Consider the following 17894-nt stretch of genomic DNA (forward strand, 5'->3'; position numbering starts at 1 on the left):
CTGCTATGTCTCCCAGTCTTAGCAGAGTGGCCTTATGTAGTAGGTGTGCTGTGGGGTTCGGAAGCGCAGTCTTCTGGTCACCTGAGCCATGCACTCCAGGTGTGTCCTGTGTGTGGGTTGTGTATACCCTCCTTTTGTAGTTGAGCCTTGGTTGCTATTTGCACATCAGTGGGAGGGATTGACCCTTGGGCTCCTTTGTTGCGAGGACTGAGCTTGACTACAGTGGAGGAGTTGTGGTGCAGGGGCTGACCCTACAGAGCAGGATCTGCCTCAGCAGGGCTCTAGTGCTTGCCCAATCTGTCCCTTGGGTGTATTGTTCTTGGAGGCAGTTGGGTGATGCTCCAGCTTGTTTAGAAGCTGGCCGCTGGGGGTGCCAGCCTGGGATGGGACCCTCTGCAGGTCAAATTCAGCCACAGCCCATGCCAACCCGGGGCCACCCAGCAGGAGTCACAAAAAAATCTGTAGATGGCTATCACCTATGCCATGCTTGGAAGCGCCTTGAGAGACCAAGCTGAGAACCAAGGCCAGCTGCCACTACTGCCAGCTTAGGGCTGCTCAGCCAGAGGTACAGGACATGCTCAAGCCAGGTGCTGCTCGTCTGGGTTCTGTGAACCTTTGAGAGGCGCTAGGAAAGTCTGCAGCATGAGTCAAAACAAGTGTTTTGTATGAAAAAGCCACCGGAAGCGGCTTCGGTGTGCCCGAAAGTTGGACAGGGCGGGGTCTTGAATCACCTGGTATAGCCAGCTTGATGGAGACTCAGATATGGTGGCTACCTGAGTCTGCATGCCAAGAAGGGACAGGGCTCAGCAAAGAAACAATGGCCTCCGCCAGCTCCTCCATTTAGGAGACAGCTGCCCTTCCAGCCCTCATCCTGAAGCCAGACAACTCAGTTCCCCACCATGTGTTCCTGCCACCTCTCCAGCTGCTGCCCCCAGTGTTGGGACTCAGAGCCAGTGATTCCAATGGTGGGTAAGTACGTGCATGGTCTCTTTAAGAGGAGTGGCTGGGAGTGAAGCCACTCTCTGTCTCACTCAGTCACAATCTCTGCTGGTTTTCATAGCCAGAAATTATGGGAATTTCTCTCCCCAGCACTGGAACCCTGGGCCGGAGAGAGGCTGGGACCCCTCGTTCTTCTGGGAGGACCTCCACAGCCAAGATATCCCTCCCAATTTTTAATGGTCACACGCGAGTGTGGGACCAACCCGTTCCACCTCTCTGCCTCTCCTACCAGTCTCAAGGTGGCTTCTTCTGCCTGTCCTTAGTTATATGACTTTGGATCAGCAAGACTTGGGGTGATTCTCAATGATGGTTATTTTGTAGTTTAGTTGTAATTTTGATGTGGTTGTGAGAGAAGGTAATTCCAGCGTTTAGCTACTGCTCCATCTTGACCGGAAATCCCCTAATATCCTACATATAAAGGGCTTAGCAAAGTTCTGGGTCCACCATTAAGGCTAAATAAATGTTAATCTTCAAGATGACTGTGGGGTTGCTATGCAACAGCTCCCTCTAGTGGTGATAGGAAATAAATGCAGGCACTGGTGCAAGGCTAGGATCCTGGTCTTGGTTCAGGATATCCATTAGCCACGCTAGTCAGGCATTGGAGGACAGGTCCCCAAGCTCCCTAGATAACAGTCATTTACATATCATCTCCATGATTTCTGCCACACACTAGCCACCATTACCTTTATTTACTAACAACTCTCCCTTTATTTACTAAAAACTCTCCCTATCTTTAAAGAAATCTGTAATAGGAAATGTTTACAATTTTCAGTTAAAAGCCCCAGCATAATTTTCAGAAATAGAAGGTAACCACAAGTAGATACAAATGAAACAGAAAAGTGTTGTTTTCCTGAATAATGTGGTGAGAAGAATTGGAAGCTCTCTCTCTCTCTCTCTCTCTCTCTCTCTCTCTCTCTCTCTCTCTCCTCTCTGATGATGAAACAAGGCTCAAATAATTTGCTTGAGATGCTATTCTGGGAAATAGTTGGCATGAATGATAATAACGGCTATGTTTCTTGAGCCCTGACTACGTGCCAGGCACTGTGATAGGCACACGTTTTGTCTGCATTAGCTGATTGAATCCCCACAAAATCCCTCTGAGATGGGGATTTTTGCAGATGAAGGGACTGGGGCTCAGCATCCCTGATCAATGAAATGTGAAGGAAGTGGTGCGTGCCACGTTCAGCCTGGCTCTTCATGACGTCCTGCCTGTCTTCTAGTCATCATTGCCCTGTCTTGCTGACCGTGGAGGCCATGCATTCCAGATGGTGTAGCTCCAAGATGAAACAGGGAGTGAATGTGTGACTGAAGAATTAAACTTTATTGTGTTAGGCCACTGAGGTTTCAGGGCTCCTTTGTTACTGCAGCACAGCCTTATTCTGTCCTAACTACTATTGTGGAAATTTAGATTCCAATTTTTTAAAACTGAGCAAATTCTGAGATGTTACTATTGATGATAATTAGAAGAAGGAAATAGGGAGTTGGGAATAGAAAAGAGAATGAAAGCAGATGGCAGAGAAACTGCTGAGGTTTTATGATGGTGACTTGGGATAGAAGGAGTCTGAGAGACAGTAGACCCAGTCCCTTGTGGGTAAGATGGTTGGGGGAGGAGGTGAGCAAGAGAGAGAAAACAAATCAAGTTGTTGAAGTTTGAAATTAATGATCAAATAGAGACGTGAAGCATGTTGTAAGGGCAAGAACTCAAGCACATTTCCTCCTCCCCACTGGCTGTCATTGAAGGCAGGTGTGACTCTGAATGGCTGGTCATTGTGAACGACCTGCCTGCCTCCTTTCCTCCTGAGGACATCTCTGTTAGCCATAGGTAGAATCCTGGGCTTGATAGAGCCAGTGCCTGCCCCCTAGTGGTCCAGAGCGTTCATGGTTATGGTGAGAACTGCAGTGACTTTACGCCCCCTGGTGGATCAATTCCAGCTCACTGAAGAGCTTTGACACTTGCCATGGGTGTCACACAGTCTTTAGTGGACTCGGTAGAGTATGAGAGGAAATGTCACTGGATAAGGCAGGCTCACAGAGGCCAGAATGATTTATTTATTGAATAAATAACTTCCAGATTGCAGCAAACCTTTGGTTAATTTCAAGAATTCTGAGAAAAGTTAGTTCTGACTTTTTGTCGTTGTTGTTGTTGTTGCTATTTTTCTCATTGCTTTTATGTAGGAGAGAATTTTCAAAGGCCTTTAACCTGCTGTTGTCACTGACATCCTTCTAAAGAGTTTTCAAAAATGTGAAAATGTCACTATTTAAAAGTCATAAATGTGTTCTGATTAACCTGGCCAACTCTCAGATTGTTTTGTACCCAGGGGAGTCTTACACTAGTTAGTTAGGAATTGAAATTGTTAGGGGAGGGGAAAGACTCGTCTGTGGGCTGCAGGAAGAAGTCCAGGGGAGCAGTGAGAAAATAGTATCCAGAGATGGGCAGTAGATGTGTGTCTAGGCAGGAATGAAGTTTGGTGCCATAGTAATGGGACAGTAGGATAAATGCTGATGCTCCCAGGTGCGTGTACCTGTCCTTATCTACCTTGATTTGGGGGGGGGGGGGGCTCAGCCAAGGACACTGTTTTTAAAAAATTTTTATTGAGGAATATTGGGGAACAGTGTGTTTCTCCAGGGCCAATCAGCTCCAAGTCATTGTCCTTCAATCTAGTTGTGGAGGGCGCAGCTCAGCTCCAAGTCCAGTCACTGTTTTCGATCTTAGTTGCAGGGGGTGCAGCAGAAATTGAACTGGCAACCTTGTTGTTGAGAGCTCGCGCTCTAACCAACTGAGCCATCCAGCTACCCCTCTGGCAGCTCAGCAGCAGCTCGTTGTCTTCAATCTAGTTGTGGAGGGCGCAGCTCACTGGCCCATGTGGGAATTGAACCGGCAACTCTGTTGTTCAGTGATCATACTCTAACAAACTGAGCCATCTGGCCACCCTGCCAAGGGCACTCTTACTCAACACTAATACCTGTCCAGAAAGGGCATGAAGGTAACTAATTCCTGGATTCTCCCCAAGCCCAATCAGATCCTGATTGCTTGTTCTGTCTGGAAGGTCCTTTTGTACTTCAGGTCACTGACTAGGTAGACATTCTCCACAATCACGCAGCTGTTTATGGAATTTAACTACTCATCCTGAGCTCAAAGATCTGCGGTTTCTGTGAGTGTGGAAGATGCTTCCTCCCTTTAATCCTCACCAGAAGACCCATGCTGATTTCCTACAATAAACCTTCCTGCAGTTCTGAACTCCAGGACTGTCTTCCCATGATACCATGTTGGGTAGTAGCAACAACAGGTGGAGACAGTGGTGGGTCTGGACGTGATGACAGATGTTTGGCAGGGGTTGAAAAACACCAACTTGAATCAGTCAGTGCATTTTCACAAGGTCGATGAGGTCTCCCAAAGAGCAAGGGACAAGGTTTTCTGTGAGGTCTGGGATGTTTCAGTCCTCGATTTGCCTTTTGGCCCTCTGTGACCTTGTGCAAGTCAATCACATACACCCCAATGCCTCAGTACCCTTATGTGTGGAATGAAAGGGTTGGACTAGTCCTCTAGATCTCAAAAAAAGCAAGAGTATATTTATTTTTTGTTTGAGAGGACCACCTTTCCCTACCTGGGCAGCTCTGTTCTTCTTCCTTCTCGCATCTAATTTTTTATAAATATTTGCGTTCAACTTCCTTACGTCCCTTCCTTTTCTCAGCTCCTTAAAATCAGCCTTTTTCCTCCAAAAATATGACTTTCACCCCGGGCATCAATAATCTTTTCATTTGCAACTCCAATGACCCTTTTCTATGGCCGTATATTTCAAGCCTTTCAGCAATGAACACTCTGGTCCAGTTTCTCCATCCTCCTACACCTCCGCTTTGTCATTTTAACTTCCTCTCACTGTGAGAACAGAAAAGAGGCCAATATTACTGGATACAAGTAAGCAAAGAGGAGAGGGAGATGACTTGTGTATCCGTCAGTGTTCTTGACTTTCTTGGGGTTCCCCAGGCACTTCCATGCAGTGTGGCCACAGCTGAAGGAGTAATCTTCCTTCTGGAATCAACTCATCCTCCCACATTTCTAGTTACTTTTGAGCTCCCCAACCTGAGACATCCATGTGAGTTTCACTTGCTCCCTCACCTACACTGTTCCAGGTCCACCTCCTGGACGTCTCTCAAGTCTGTCATTTTTACTTCTTGTGTATTAACCTGTGTGTCATCATCTCTGCCTGATGTGTTACATCTACCCCCAACCTCCTGTCCACCAGTCCTAAGGACCCAGAGTAGTCACTCTGAAATCCACACTAATCGACACATCTCTTTGTCCTGCTAAAGACCATTAAAGTCTCTGATATAAGGTCCAAACTCTGTTCTATGGCTCCAACCACCCAGGCCAGGACTCTTTCCAAGCTATGAGTCCTCAAGTGATGGTGAAGAATGACAAGGCCACTGTGCAGAGAAAGAGCAATTTTATTTGGTGAGGAACACGGAGCGTAACACAGGCCTGGTGGGAAAGGAGCGGGAGCAGTTTCCTTGGAGAGAAGGCTGCTCTGGTCCCCAAACAATGGCTGTGTCATTGTCCAGAACATGGGCAGCCTTCTGGGAGTCCTCAGAAGCTGGGAAGGGGGTGGATTGAGCAGCAGGAAATGGTTCTGTTGGGAGAAGACCCCAATAAGAATGGAGACTTGAGGTCACTGACTCTTATTGGTAATGGCACATAATCAGACCCACCCTCCAGAGGGAGGGAAGGAGGCTGAGGCCCTGGGCGATGAGCCTTGTCTCAGACATAGGCTGGGGGACAGGGGCTCCTTGTGCATGTGTTTTCAGTGAACGTGTGTCTGTGTATCCATGGATGATTGTGTGAGTTTGCTGGTGTGCACATGTGTGTATGTGCGTGAGTGTGCATGTCTCTGTATGTCTGCCTGAGTGACCATGTGTTGGGCATTTGTGTGTGTGTGTGTGTGTGTGTGTGTGTGTGTGTGTGTCCCTGACCATGTGTTTCTATTTGGGACTGTTGCAGTGCCACCTGTGTCTCTTTGGATGTCACTGTCCCAAGCCCCCTCCTCCCCTGTAGCAGGAGAAGAACAGCAGCCCCCAAGCACTGACCAACTCAGCAGAGGACAGGTCCCTTCCTGGAAGGCTTAGACCGTGATGACAACGTCTGACTTTTGGATTAGTTTATCTGGAAAATTAAAAAAACATCCACCACAGACCTGAGTGATAGTCTCAATGTGAAGGAGTTTGGGGATACCCCACGTTCTCCGCAAGGCCTGGAAATTCAACCAAGTTCAGGCAGGGCTTGGCAGGGGCAATGCCTCCTCCCATCCATCAGCCCAGCTGTTCTCAGTGTCGGGGGTGATGGGAGGAGACAGGGTCTATACCTCAACATTGTCTGGATAATTCAAGGCAAAAAGAAACCTGAAATGGGGTGAGGTAAGGCTGGAGGGATCCAGCTGTCCCATGGTGTGCAGGGACAGAGCTCTGATTCTGCAGAGGAGGAGAGCGGGCTCGGAAACGGGTACTTACTGGCAAGGTTATGCGCCAGGGTGATGTCCAACTGCCCAAGCAGCGTATTGACCAGAGGGCACACCTGACGCAGGGGCAGAGAGAGGAGTTAGGCAAAGTGGCACCTGTAGGGAGACCCTTGGAGCAGCATCAGCCTTGGGTGCATTATCTGGGGCAATTTTCTATCATTTTTCTGGGTCTGGGAGTGTTTGATTGTATACCACCCCACAGGTGATGGTATAGGGTGGGCCATATGGTATAGGGTGGAAGTAGAGTAGACTGCTCTTGGAGGGGTGAGTTTCTGGTTAGCACCCAAGTATAGGCTGGCACAGTGCTTATCTGCAGCCGCAGTGGGGGTGCACTCGGAGCTTCTCTGGGCAAGGCTAATCCATTTCAGCTGTAGGGTGGACACACACAGGGCCTGGCCCAAAGTAGTAACCAATCAAAGCATTTTGAAGGATGGAAAAAGAAACATGGAGAGATGGATCAATGGACAGATATGGATGGAATTTACTTATCAAACCATGGGGCTCAGAAAAGCTCACCCCAGTGGTCTCTTTCAGCATGAGAAGCTCTAAGGCCCAAGGTCCAGTAGCCCCCACTTTTACCTACTTACCTGGCTCTGCACCAGTGCAGGAAGGACACTAGAGAAGATACCGGTCAAGGAGTTCAGAAAGGCTTGAGTGAAGCGGAAGGCTTTTCTGAAAGAGAAAAGCCATGGGGTGGTACAGAGGCCTGGGGGGGGGCCTTCAGGGGGGCCACTGGGCCCATCACAGTCTCAGAACTAAGTAGCTGAAACTAGGCCTTGTCCATCCACACCCACATGCAGGCAAATACAAAGGGGCCTATCCAAAGGGAGTGACACCTGCATAGCAGTGCACACAGGAGGTACATGGAGAATAGACACACAGTTCCCGTGTACAGCAGATATTCTGTGAGACTTTGTACAATCCATAAATGAATGAACAGTGCTTAGTGTGTAGTTGTCATGAGGATTCAATGAGATGATACACGTGAATCACAATACATGTGTTCAGTAAATGTGAGGCATGATGGGAACAAGTTCTGTTTATTATGCATGACTCAGTATCCCTAGAGACCAGTAACTGAAATAAGTAACCCAGGTAGTCTCCATAGCTATTTTACCCCGTACGGGGACAAAGCACATTCACACCTATTATCTTAATGGATTCAATCAATAACCCCAAATGCAGCGACATGTTATAGTTAGCTGAGTAAGTTGAGACTCAAGTTGGGGAAGGATTGCCCAAGTTCACACTGGAAGCCCTCCATCTCTCCCCATACCTCTCTGGTAGATGGGACTTAAAGTCAGATTTCTTATTGCCTAATTCAGCTTAAAGTTGGTCAGCCCAATTTAAGAAGGAATAAGTAACTATTTGCCCAGCCATTTATCCATCCATCCATCCATCCACCCATCTTCCCACCTTTCCATCCTCCCCCTCATCCATTCTCCCATTGTTCCGTCTTCTCAACCATCCATCCTTCATCCCATCCTATTGTCTCTGGGCAGGAGAAGTCACCCCTCTGGTCTCACCCATTGAGCAGGGTGATTTTCAGGCCGCCAGGGGAGTGACTGCAGTCACCAACGACCAGGCGGGCCTTCCCTGCGTCATCTGTTACAGCCATGATTTCTGCAGTGATGTTTAGATCCATATTCACCTCAAGCAGATTTCCGATCAGGGGCCTGCAAAGGAGAGAGTCTGCTGCATCTGGGCCCACCACATTCCAAGGTAAAGGAGGTTTTTCTCTTTGCCAGAAATACCAACCTCACCTCATCCCGTCTTGCCCACAGCTGTACTCACCTCATTTCCCAGGAGGGGAAACCAAGCCCCAAAGAGGTCAAGTGAATTTTCCAAGTGTCCCCAGGTCATTCAGTATAGCGGCAAATGAATTGAACTTGGAGGCTCATATCTGTTAGACTCCAATAGGCTCTTTTTGGCTACCCATAGTCATCAGGGTTTCCTTTGGTGAGCCATCCTCCCATCCCCCCTTGGGATCCACTCACAGTTTCATATTGAAGACCAGGTTCAGAGGGAATGTGGCATAAAGACGACGGCCATCAGGGCTCGGCACAATGCCGAATTCCATCAGTCGAGCATCAATGATTTCTAAACTGCCCAGGAAGCAACATTGAAGGGAGAAACATTAGCTCTTCTAAACCTAAACCTAGAAACTACATTTAACCCAATCGAACCCATCCCAGAGGTGGAGCTACCCTTGAGGTGGGATGGAAGAGACAGGAGGGGGGTCTTGCAGCAAAAACCATGTGGGTTCTGAGTTGTACATCAGTCTTTCCCAACCTCGGCACCTGGCCAGATCCTGACACACTCATGGCCCTCTCCTCAACTTAACTCTATGAGGTATTCCAGGATAGAGGCTATGTATGCATTTTGTTTGCATTCTGTGTCTGGATTGTATTTATATTCTGTATGTCAGCTCAGAGCCTTACAAAGAAATGGGCTATTATACCACATTGGTTGACTTTGTGGATTGATGAGCAGGTGAGTAGATGAATACGTGAGTGGGTTCATAGAAGGGTAAGTGGTCAGGTAGAAGGAAGGATGGATGAATGGATGGATGGGTAAGTGGATGAGTGGATGATGTATGGACAAGTGGAGTAAGTTTCTCACAAACATTTATGGGTAGGAATCACTTATCCTGCCATGACCTTCAATGGCAGGTCAATCAACAATGTTTATCATGGAGACTAAGGAGCAGAAAGTAAGGGAGAATGGAGAGAGGATGGAAGTAAGCCTCTTCTCTGAGCCAGTCACTGTGCCAGGTCTCCCAACAGTTTTTCAGATCTTCCAACAGTTTTTCTCTGTGGGTACCATAATCTTCATTTTACAGATAGAGAAACTGAGTGGGACTGAGAAACCCAGACGGGCTGAGTGCCCAGTCCCAGGTCACCCAGCAAGTACATGGTGCATTTGGAAATCAAAGTCAAGGCTATCTGTCTGTCTTCAAGTCAGGGGCAAGCACCTGGGCAGGTAAGAATCTTGGAAATGACTTTGATCCAGCCCTATCAAGGACCCAGGCTTTGCCTGCATCAAACTTTCCATTATTGCTCTTTGCTTAGAGAGCTCTCTAATGGGAAATATCATATTAGATCATTCCATGGACATACGTTGGTGGTGTAATCGAGGAGAGTAGTTTACACTTTCTTGCTTACATCAAAGGTCGCCTGCATTCTAAGGGATTCCACAGATGAGGAGGACAAAATTGCCACGGATGGGGGGAAAACCTTGACTTTGGACTTAGGTAAATTAGAGTTAGATCCTTCACTCTGCCTCAGTCTAGTTGTGTGAGCCCAGGCATCTTTCTGTGCTTGTTTTTCCAACTGCAAACTGGGGATTATTAAGTCAACCTCACAGGGCTGTTGTGAGGATTATAGCTGATTCTGGGGACTCAGGACTGGGGGGCAATTGCTGGTTTCAAGAGGGCTGGTGTTTCCTGCCAGACTGTGAGAAGGGTCTCAGACAGAGTCCTGGCCTCACGTTCAGACCACCCCTCTCTCTCCTTCAGGGACACTGCCTGGGGCAGACAGATCTCCAGTGGAGGTTCTCTGGGGGATCAAGGCCCTACTTTAGGACTTACTCAACAATGTTCAGGAAAGAAGGCAGGTTCCCAAACAGGCTTGATTGATTCTGCAGTAAGTTCACGAGCGGAAGTTCTTTGATAGAGTTTAACACATCCTCAGAGACCAGGCCATTGCCGAGAGCTGGAAATGGATATAGAGGTCCTCAGGGGTCAGACATGACAATTCCAGATCCTCAGCCTCTCTTCCCCATTCATCCCTGTCCCCCGTCCCGGGATGGTTGGAGACACACACACACCTGAAAGAGGGTGTCACAGACTCTCACTTACCACTCTTCAAGCTTCCAAGAAGACCTTTGGAATCCTGGGCTACGGCTGGAGTCACGGACGGGGTCTGGTCCTGGGCCGTGGTCTGGGCCAGCAGCCCACAGAAGACAATGAGGCCCCCAATGTGAAACATCTTCTGTCTTGGTATCTGTAGACAAATGGCAGGCTCAACGTGGCATGGATATCAGAGAGGAATTCATCCACCACCTGCCCCCGGACCCCAGAACACCAGGAAGTGCATAGCAATAGCTAACACTACTCAGCATTTCCTTTGGGCCAGGCATCAGGCTGAGCACTCCACACTCGGTAACTGATTTCATCTGAACCACATCCTAAGATGTGGGCCTTTATCATCTGCATTGCTCAGGTGAGGAAACGGGGGTCTAGTGAGATTAGGTAGTTTTCCCCAAGATTACAAGTACATAGGGGAATAAGATTTAAAGCCAGGTCTGTCTGACCCAGAGGTCTGGCTGTTTAAATTAAGTGACCATCAGATTTACTCTAATCGGCCTGGCTTGCAATGGCTTGCATCATTGCTCCTAGTTCCTGCTCTTCAGACAAAGTAAAGAAAAGGCTTAAACACGTTAGTGGCTAAGGACCTGGACGACTTGCCCACCATCCCCGTTAAGTCTTTTGGTCCGGGGCTAGCTTGTGAGGGTTTGTGGAAGCCCTTGAAGTCACAGACTATCAGAGGTCACATGGCCATAGCCACCATCTCATCCAGACCAGTGATGGGGAAATCCCGAGCCATTCAAAGCCCTCATTGCATAAGGAGAATCAGGGGACCAGAGAAGGGTAGAAGGGTAGTAACTTTTTAAAGGTCACACAGCAAATTGATGGCAGAGCTGTGGTTCGAGATAGATCTCTGAACCCGCCCCTCACCCTACATGCAAATGGGCGCACACACATGCATATTTTTTCTCCACCTTTCTCTTTATCCTCAAGCTGACCTGGATGAACTTCTGGAGGAATCCTTAGCTGCCTTTTGCACCAGTCCCCTCCCAGATATCACCACCCTCTCATAGGCCTATATGGCAACTGGCAAAGGTGTCCAAACCTGGGGTTGGTACCTACACTTTGGAGACACCTGGCTATTGGGGTGAAATTTTGTCAACTGGTTGATTCAGTCAAAGCAACATCATTGTTAAGACCAACTGGAATCAAAAGGGATTTGGGGACCAATGAGACAGTTGTGACCTGCCCGGGGATTGGGCCTTGGGAATCTCTTGGGAAACAGACCTTTTATGAATCCAGTAGCAGCTAAGGACCCTAGTCCCAGAACAATGCATCAAAATGTACAAAACTGGGAGGATTTTAGGAGGATTGTGGATGATGGTCTGAATCCACAATGGCACCCTCAGGGTGAAACTTGTGCCATGGAGACTTTGGTTTAGGGGATGAAGAGCACGCACATGAAAGAAGCCCAGTGTGGAATTTCAGCAGCATTCACCTGCAGCCACATGCATCCCATCACCATTACATTCCCATTTCTACACTGAAATATTTCTACACTGATGTTCTTGGTCTCTTAGGGAAGCAGAGTGAATGGCCATCCCCATGCCTCTGAAAATAGCCAGCCCTGTTTCTCTCGGAAGGCACCCAGTGAGTGACCCTAAGTGCAGTCAGCCAGTGCCCGCCCCACAGTGAGGAGCCTGCCACCGCTGCCACCCAGGGCCGCAGAGTCAGAGCAGAACAGGCAGATCTTACCTGGGCTTCTCGGAGGTTCTGGTGGCTGTTCTGGTTCTCCACTCCTGCTTGCTTCTGTCGAGAATGCAGCCTCTTTTATAGAGTGAGAATGAGGAAGGATGCAATCGGATGATGGCTTCTAGAAAATTCAGAATTCTGCAATCTGATGGTATCTTTCAGGGCTCTCCAAAGTAAATAATTGCCCATTGCATTAGTAGGTAAGACAGTTAAGCCATTTAATTGACAAGTTAAACAGAGGAAAACTTGAGATGAGGATGTTACTCAAGATTTCATGGTTTCATGAGCAGGGCTGAGACTAGGGACCCATGCTCCAAGGTGGCCTAAAAGATCAAAATTGGAACACCAGAAGAGGGAGCCACCTGGAGGCCAGGATGGGACCTCAGTCTCCTATCTGTGCCCTTTTCCATTTCTAGTCCAATTCTTGTTCCCAAAATATCAAAAAGAGTCAAACTGCCTTTGATTTCCCTATATCTGGGGTCTCCCATTTTCTGAGCCCCTATTGCAGGACAGTCATGTGCTAGGGGCTATATAGTCTCACCAGAACCTGGGAGGGGTTGCTGTTCCTCCCTTGCACAGGAGGAAACTGAGGCCTAGTGGGGACAAGTGCCCAAAGACACAGAGAGCTCAACTCAGTACATAATAATAACAATAAAAACGGTGCCCGCAGCTAACACTTGCCAAGCCCTTGCTGTATGCTAGACCTGCCATTGTTTTTCACATGCAGCATCTCATGAATCCGCACAGCCCTGTGTGATGTAGGAATGAGTAGCCCCATTTTACAAGGAGGAAACTGAGGCTCTGAGCTCTAGTTGGCACATCTAGAGCTGCATAATGGGGCTGAGGCATTCACACTCCAGTCCTTTTTCTGAATTACTTGGCTGAATACTCACTGACTGTTTTGCTTTTCTACATCTGTAAATTTCATGCTGTCATGAAATTTCACTTTTATATCCTAGAAAAGTCTTTCCAGGTTTCCAAGCCCGAGGGATGCTGTGACATTCTGGTTTCTTTCTTTACCCTTTCTTCTTCCTTTCCCCAAGTAAAGTAAATAAGGCATTTGTCCCCACCACTTGGGCCTTGGGAATCTATTTTATAAATGAAAAAACTGAGGCATGGAGAGATTAAGGTCTTAGACCAGTGAGAGCAGCTCTTGCCTTGCAAAACTTAGCACCTTATAAGACACAGAGAGCAAAAGAGGAAATGCACATTTCTTGAGCACCTACTACATGCCAGGTGCTATCCATATTTGAACCTAATCTTCATCAGGAGTTGTTGGTATTGTCCCTCAAATGTCAGATAAGGGGGCCAAGGTTCAGAGAGGGTGACTACTTCCCAGGGACACACAGCCAGCAAGGAGTGGAGTCAGAACTCATCGCTGTGTCTTGTTGTTCCAGTAGTCTGTGAGCCACGCTGCCTTCCCTCATGCGAGGCCTGCCCTGGGACTGCTTCCACTTTCTGTGAGAGTCCGGCTGTTGCCTCCAAGGGGTCAGGGCGGTGGCTTTGAACTCAATTATCCATTCAAGCACTTGCTAGACTTTTCCCAGAGCTTGTATGTTGTCAGTCACTCTCAAAGGGGTAGGGGTCCTAGTTTTTGTTATGTCAGTTCAGCTCTCATGGGTTGGGTCAGGTTGTTACTATCTTTGTGGGAAAACTGGGGCAGATAAGTCAAAGAACTGATTGAAATTTGTGTAGCTAGTTACCGGAGAGCTAACAGCCTTTGGTTTGAAGCCAGAGTGAATTGGGGCACAGATTGCCCTGGTTCAAATCCTGTGACTCTGGGAAAGTCACTCCAATCCCGTGAACTTCACTTTTCCTCAATTGTCGCATTGTAATCTCTCCCTCACAGGAATCATGCCCGGGAGCTGGTATGAATCTTAGTTCATAAACTCATGTGTCTACACATTTTTCTTTCTAATGTATCTATAGTTTAGTTATAATACCATTTCAAGTGCCCTTTGCTGGGTAACAGAAACTTGCCCATTGCCCCTGGGGTTTTATTGCTGTTCCAGGGTCTTCGTTTGTGCCCTGGCATCCGGAGGAAGCTGTCCTGTCCCGGTTTTGACTGGAAATACAGAGACATCCGCATGCCATCTGGCCCCTGACTGCTGAGACTCTGTGTGTCCCTCCTGTCGAAAGGCCCCTTTGGATGTAACAGTTACTTCTTACTCCCTTGTTAAGACAGCCCAGATTGTTCTGCTGTTTCTCGATTCCTTGGGCCTCAGGCAGGACCAGGAGGCGCTACCCCAGCCCATCTGCCTGGACCCACCTAAACCCTCCAGTCACCTTCCTTCCCTGGGGTCTTCTCATCTCTCCTGGCTCAAAAGGGCACAGATGCCCTCTGTTCTTGAATCCTGCGCATCTCCTTGGTTTCTGTCGTCCCTCCTCCCATGCCAAGTTTTGCATGGAGAATAACAAAGGAATGAGACACTTTCGAGAACCCACCAGAACTATGTTCTCCTCAATTTCTCTTGGACTCTCACACTCTACCAACCCAACATGGGGAAGGGAATTTTCTAGTCTTGGGGCAGGAAACCTTGCTTCAGTTCAGTATATGCTTGTATGTGCTATTCTTGACGTCCCCTGTGCCCCAAGTTTTCAAATTGAAAAACCCAGACTTAATTTTTTTTTTAATTATCCCACAGTAAAATGGGCCTTTTATCTTTAGGTGTGTAGTGCAATGAATGTTAACGCGCCTACAGGTTTAGGTTAGCACCCTAATAATCGGGATGGCTCCCCAAACCCCTCCCTGCTGCCCTTTTAGAGCCACACCCTCCCACACCCACGGGCGAGTGCTGATCTGTTCTCTGTCACCACAGTTTTGTCAAAGACCCTGGCGTTGGAAACTCAAAAACCTTTCCTTGAAGCCACAGGTGCTGCATGACCCCATGCCCCGAGTAGGGCAAAGGTCATGGGGCATCAGGAAATGCAAAAGGACACACCACTAATATTCCAAGACAGTGTTTTACACATTGGTGATGTGAAGGCCTTCCAACCATGTTTCTCAGAAACTGTGGGTGGCGCCCTTTCCTCCCTCAGCATCTGATTGTGATTGTGGTTGGGAACCTTTATGGGCGGTGTTCTGTGAATCAAGAGATCCATTCTTAAGTGACAGAGTTAATTTTTCCAAGAGACTCTGACTTATGCAAGGTTTATTCTCCAGAACCCAGGAGTGGGACATTGGTTCTGTTCCCTGGGAGCAAGATCAAGAGGGCGCTGGATTTGAGGGGGGATCTTCAGATGGTCTTGGAAACCCCAGTGGTTTTGTTGAGGGGCAGAGGGCAAAAAGGGTTCACAGAGAGCTAGGCTCCCCAGCTTCGATGAGAAAATATATTTTTTTAAAGCAGAGTTTGCTTAACCTAAGTCCCACTTACCTTGGAGATTAATCTTCCCGCCTACATTTACAGCTACTACTAATGAAAGCTTTTTATGAGCCATTAGAACTTTATACCACTTCCAACAACACTGTGGGGACACTGACGCGCAGGAAGGACAGTCACCTGGCCAGGTTCATCTCAGCTAGGAAGAGGTGAAGTCAAGACTGTCGTCTGGGGCTGTCTGGCTTCAGTGCCCTTAACTTCAAGAGCAAGTTGACGTCACAGAATCTTCAGTTCAGAAAGTGCCTGCTCACGTCCTCTGCAGGCTTCCCATTCCTGAGAAATCAGACAGCCCTGCGTTTCAAACCTGGCTCAGCCGACGACTCTGGGCAAGATGCTTCCCTCTCTCCCAGACTCAGTTCCCTCACCTATAAAATGGAGTTGACTGCACCTACCTCCTAGGGCTGTGGAGAGAGTTAAATGGGGAAATAAATGTAGCTTGCCTCCCAACACCTGGCAGAATCAGATGCCTTCTAACAGAAGGGCATGGAAGTTACAAGGGATAGACAGGCAGGGTCTGGAGCAAGCTTCTGAGCATTTGGGGCTGAATTTCTGCTTAAATTACCTCCCACCCAGGTCCCCAGTGTCATAATAGGGGTCCAGTCAACAACAAGATCTCCCAGGAGAAAACGATGAGTCCACGGCTCCATGAACCTTAAAATGAAAACGAGAGAAACCTGAGGAGGCCCCTTGAGGAAGGAGGTCCCTGAGCCACCCGGAGGAGTCTGGGGGAAGACAGACAAAAGCTGCCTTCCCCAAGGGACCAGGCGACCTCTCTGGAGGATGGGGCCAGCCCTCCTGTGTTTACTCTTTGAGCCATGAGCAGGAAAAACCCCATAACCTCAATGCCGTCAGGGGGAATCATCCATGTGAACATGGGCGTGTAGGGTTGCAAATCCCCAGAAAAGGATACCGGATTAGGTAGTCTGAATTGAAAGATGGAGACATGAGCCTCTCTCGCCCTGTTCTCCGCTCTGAGCTGTTGACACTTCCTTGTTTGAGTTTTTCAATCCAGCTGAACACATATTTCATCATTTTCCCCTCTGTGTGTGTGTGTGTGTGTGTGTGTGTGTGTGTGTGTGTGTGTGTTGGAGTAGTGAGGGGTGTTAGAAGGAAGGGAGGAAAGACTGAAGGGAGGGTGGTCAAGTGTGTGCATCTATCTTCCTGAGTGCAGTCAACTTGGTCATTTCCAAGGTTGCTGTGTGACCTTGGGCAAGTAGCTTTCTCTCTCTGGGCCTCCGTGTCCTCATGGGTAAAACAGGATAGCAGTTCTGTACTTCATGGAGTTGCTGTGAGGATTTGATGAGCTGCTGCATGTGAGCATTGAGCACCAAGTTTGGCACATGCCAAGGGCTTAACGTGTGTGCTACTATTACTAATATGTGTGTTATTTCCCACTGATTTCTCAGTAGGCTCTCTCTAACCTGGGGTGGAGGAGGGCAGGAATTAATAGTTAAGAATTGAATAGTCATTAATCAAATAATTAACAATGAGTTAAGTGACATTTAATAAGCATACCCCATGGACTTAGCATACGCTAAACATATTGCAAGTGGTTTTCCTGCATGGTAAACATTTTTTATTTAAAAATTTTTTGTTCAAGTATAACATACCTAAGAAAAATGCTCAGAAGTGAATAGCTCAATGAATTTTCACAAACTAAACATCCTCCCCAGAACCAGCATCCAGATCCAGAACCAGAACATTGCCCCCCTCGTACCCCTCCCAGTCACTAACCCGCTCCCCAGGAATAACCAGCATCTTGACCTCTAACAGCATAGTTTAGTTTTGCTGTTTTGAGCTTCATATAAATGGGAGACGCAACATGAGCTCTTTTGTGTCTGGCGTTGTTAGTGGTGTGAGATTCATCTATGTGGTTGTGTGTAGTTGTAGTTCATTTTCGTTACTCTAGAGCATTCCGCTGGGTGACTGTCCCAACAAGACCTTCTATTTATCCATTCTTTTGATGGGCATTTCGGGAGTTTTCACTTTGGGGCCATTATGACCACTGCTGCTATGAGCAGTCTTGTCCACGTCTCGTGGTGCCCATATGCACGTATTTCTGTTGTGCATACACCTAGTAGTGGAATTGCTGGGTCATAAGGCAGGCGTATGTGGCACGTTAGGAGATGCTTTTACTCACTTTTATCAAGTGGTGACACAACTTCCCTCCCATCAGCCGTGCGAAGGCTCCAGTTACTCCACATCTTGTAAGCTTTCTATTCCCATTTTGCAGCTGGGAAAGGTCAAGGGGTAAAGTGCCTGGTCCCAAACACAGCTAGTGAGTCATAAGACCAGGATTCATCCACTCATTAAACCTCAGATATTAGCTGAGCTCGAACTCTGTGCCAGCCCTATGCTGTGGGCTGAGGGGACAGTGTCACCTGATGCACATGGTCCACACCCTCATGGAACTTCTCATTGGGCTGAATTGAATTTGAACTCAGC

The 17894-nt window shown here is 47.9% G+C and overlaps 1 protein-coding gene across 1 annotated transcript; it reads right to left on the reverse strand.

The window, feature by feature from the left end:
* Positions 1-5427: 5427 nt before the first annotated feature.
* BPIFA1 (BPI fold containing family A member 1) lies at positions 5428-12128 on the reverse strand. The gene is made up of 9 exons (XM_074317925.2): positions 12073-12128; positions 10369-10513; positions 10099-10222; positions 8507-8614; positions 8036-8185; positions 7097-7181; positions 6502-6565; positions 6082-6157; positions 5428-5627 (listed from the first exon to the last, which is right to left on the reverse strand). Exons 2-8 carry the CDS (start codon positions 10496-10498, stop codon positions 6117-6119), a joined length of 702 nt encoding a protein of 233 aa, XP_074174026.2. The 5' UTR covers positions 10499-10513; positions 12073-12128; the 3' UTR covers positions 5428-5627; positions 6082-6116.
* Positions 12129-17894: the final 5766 nt, after the last annotated feature.

Source organism: Rhinolophus sinicus, chromosome 13 (assembly GCF_057876585.1).
Source record: "Rhinolophus sinicus isolate RSI-liver-muscle chromosome 13, RSI-T2T, whole genome shotgun sequence".
NCBI lineage: Eukaryota > Metazoa > Chordata > Mammalia > Chiroptera > Rhinolophidae > Rhinolophus > Rhinolophus sinicus.

Coding starts and splice junctions, on each gene's coding strand:
- BPIFA1 (XM_074317925.2), bottom strand. CDS start 10,498: ATGTTTCACATTGGGGGCCTCATTGTCTTCTGTGGGCTGCTGGCCCAG. Junction 10,223..10,368: donor TCTTGGAAGCTTGAAGAGTG/GTAAGTGAGAGT, acceptor ATCCATTTCCAG/CTCTCGGCAATGGCCTGGTC. Junction 6,158..6,501: donor CCTGGCGCATAACCTTGCCA/GTAAGTACCCGT, acceptor TTAATTTTCCAG/ATAAACTAATCCAAAAGTCA.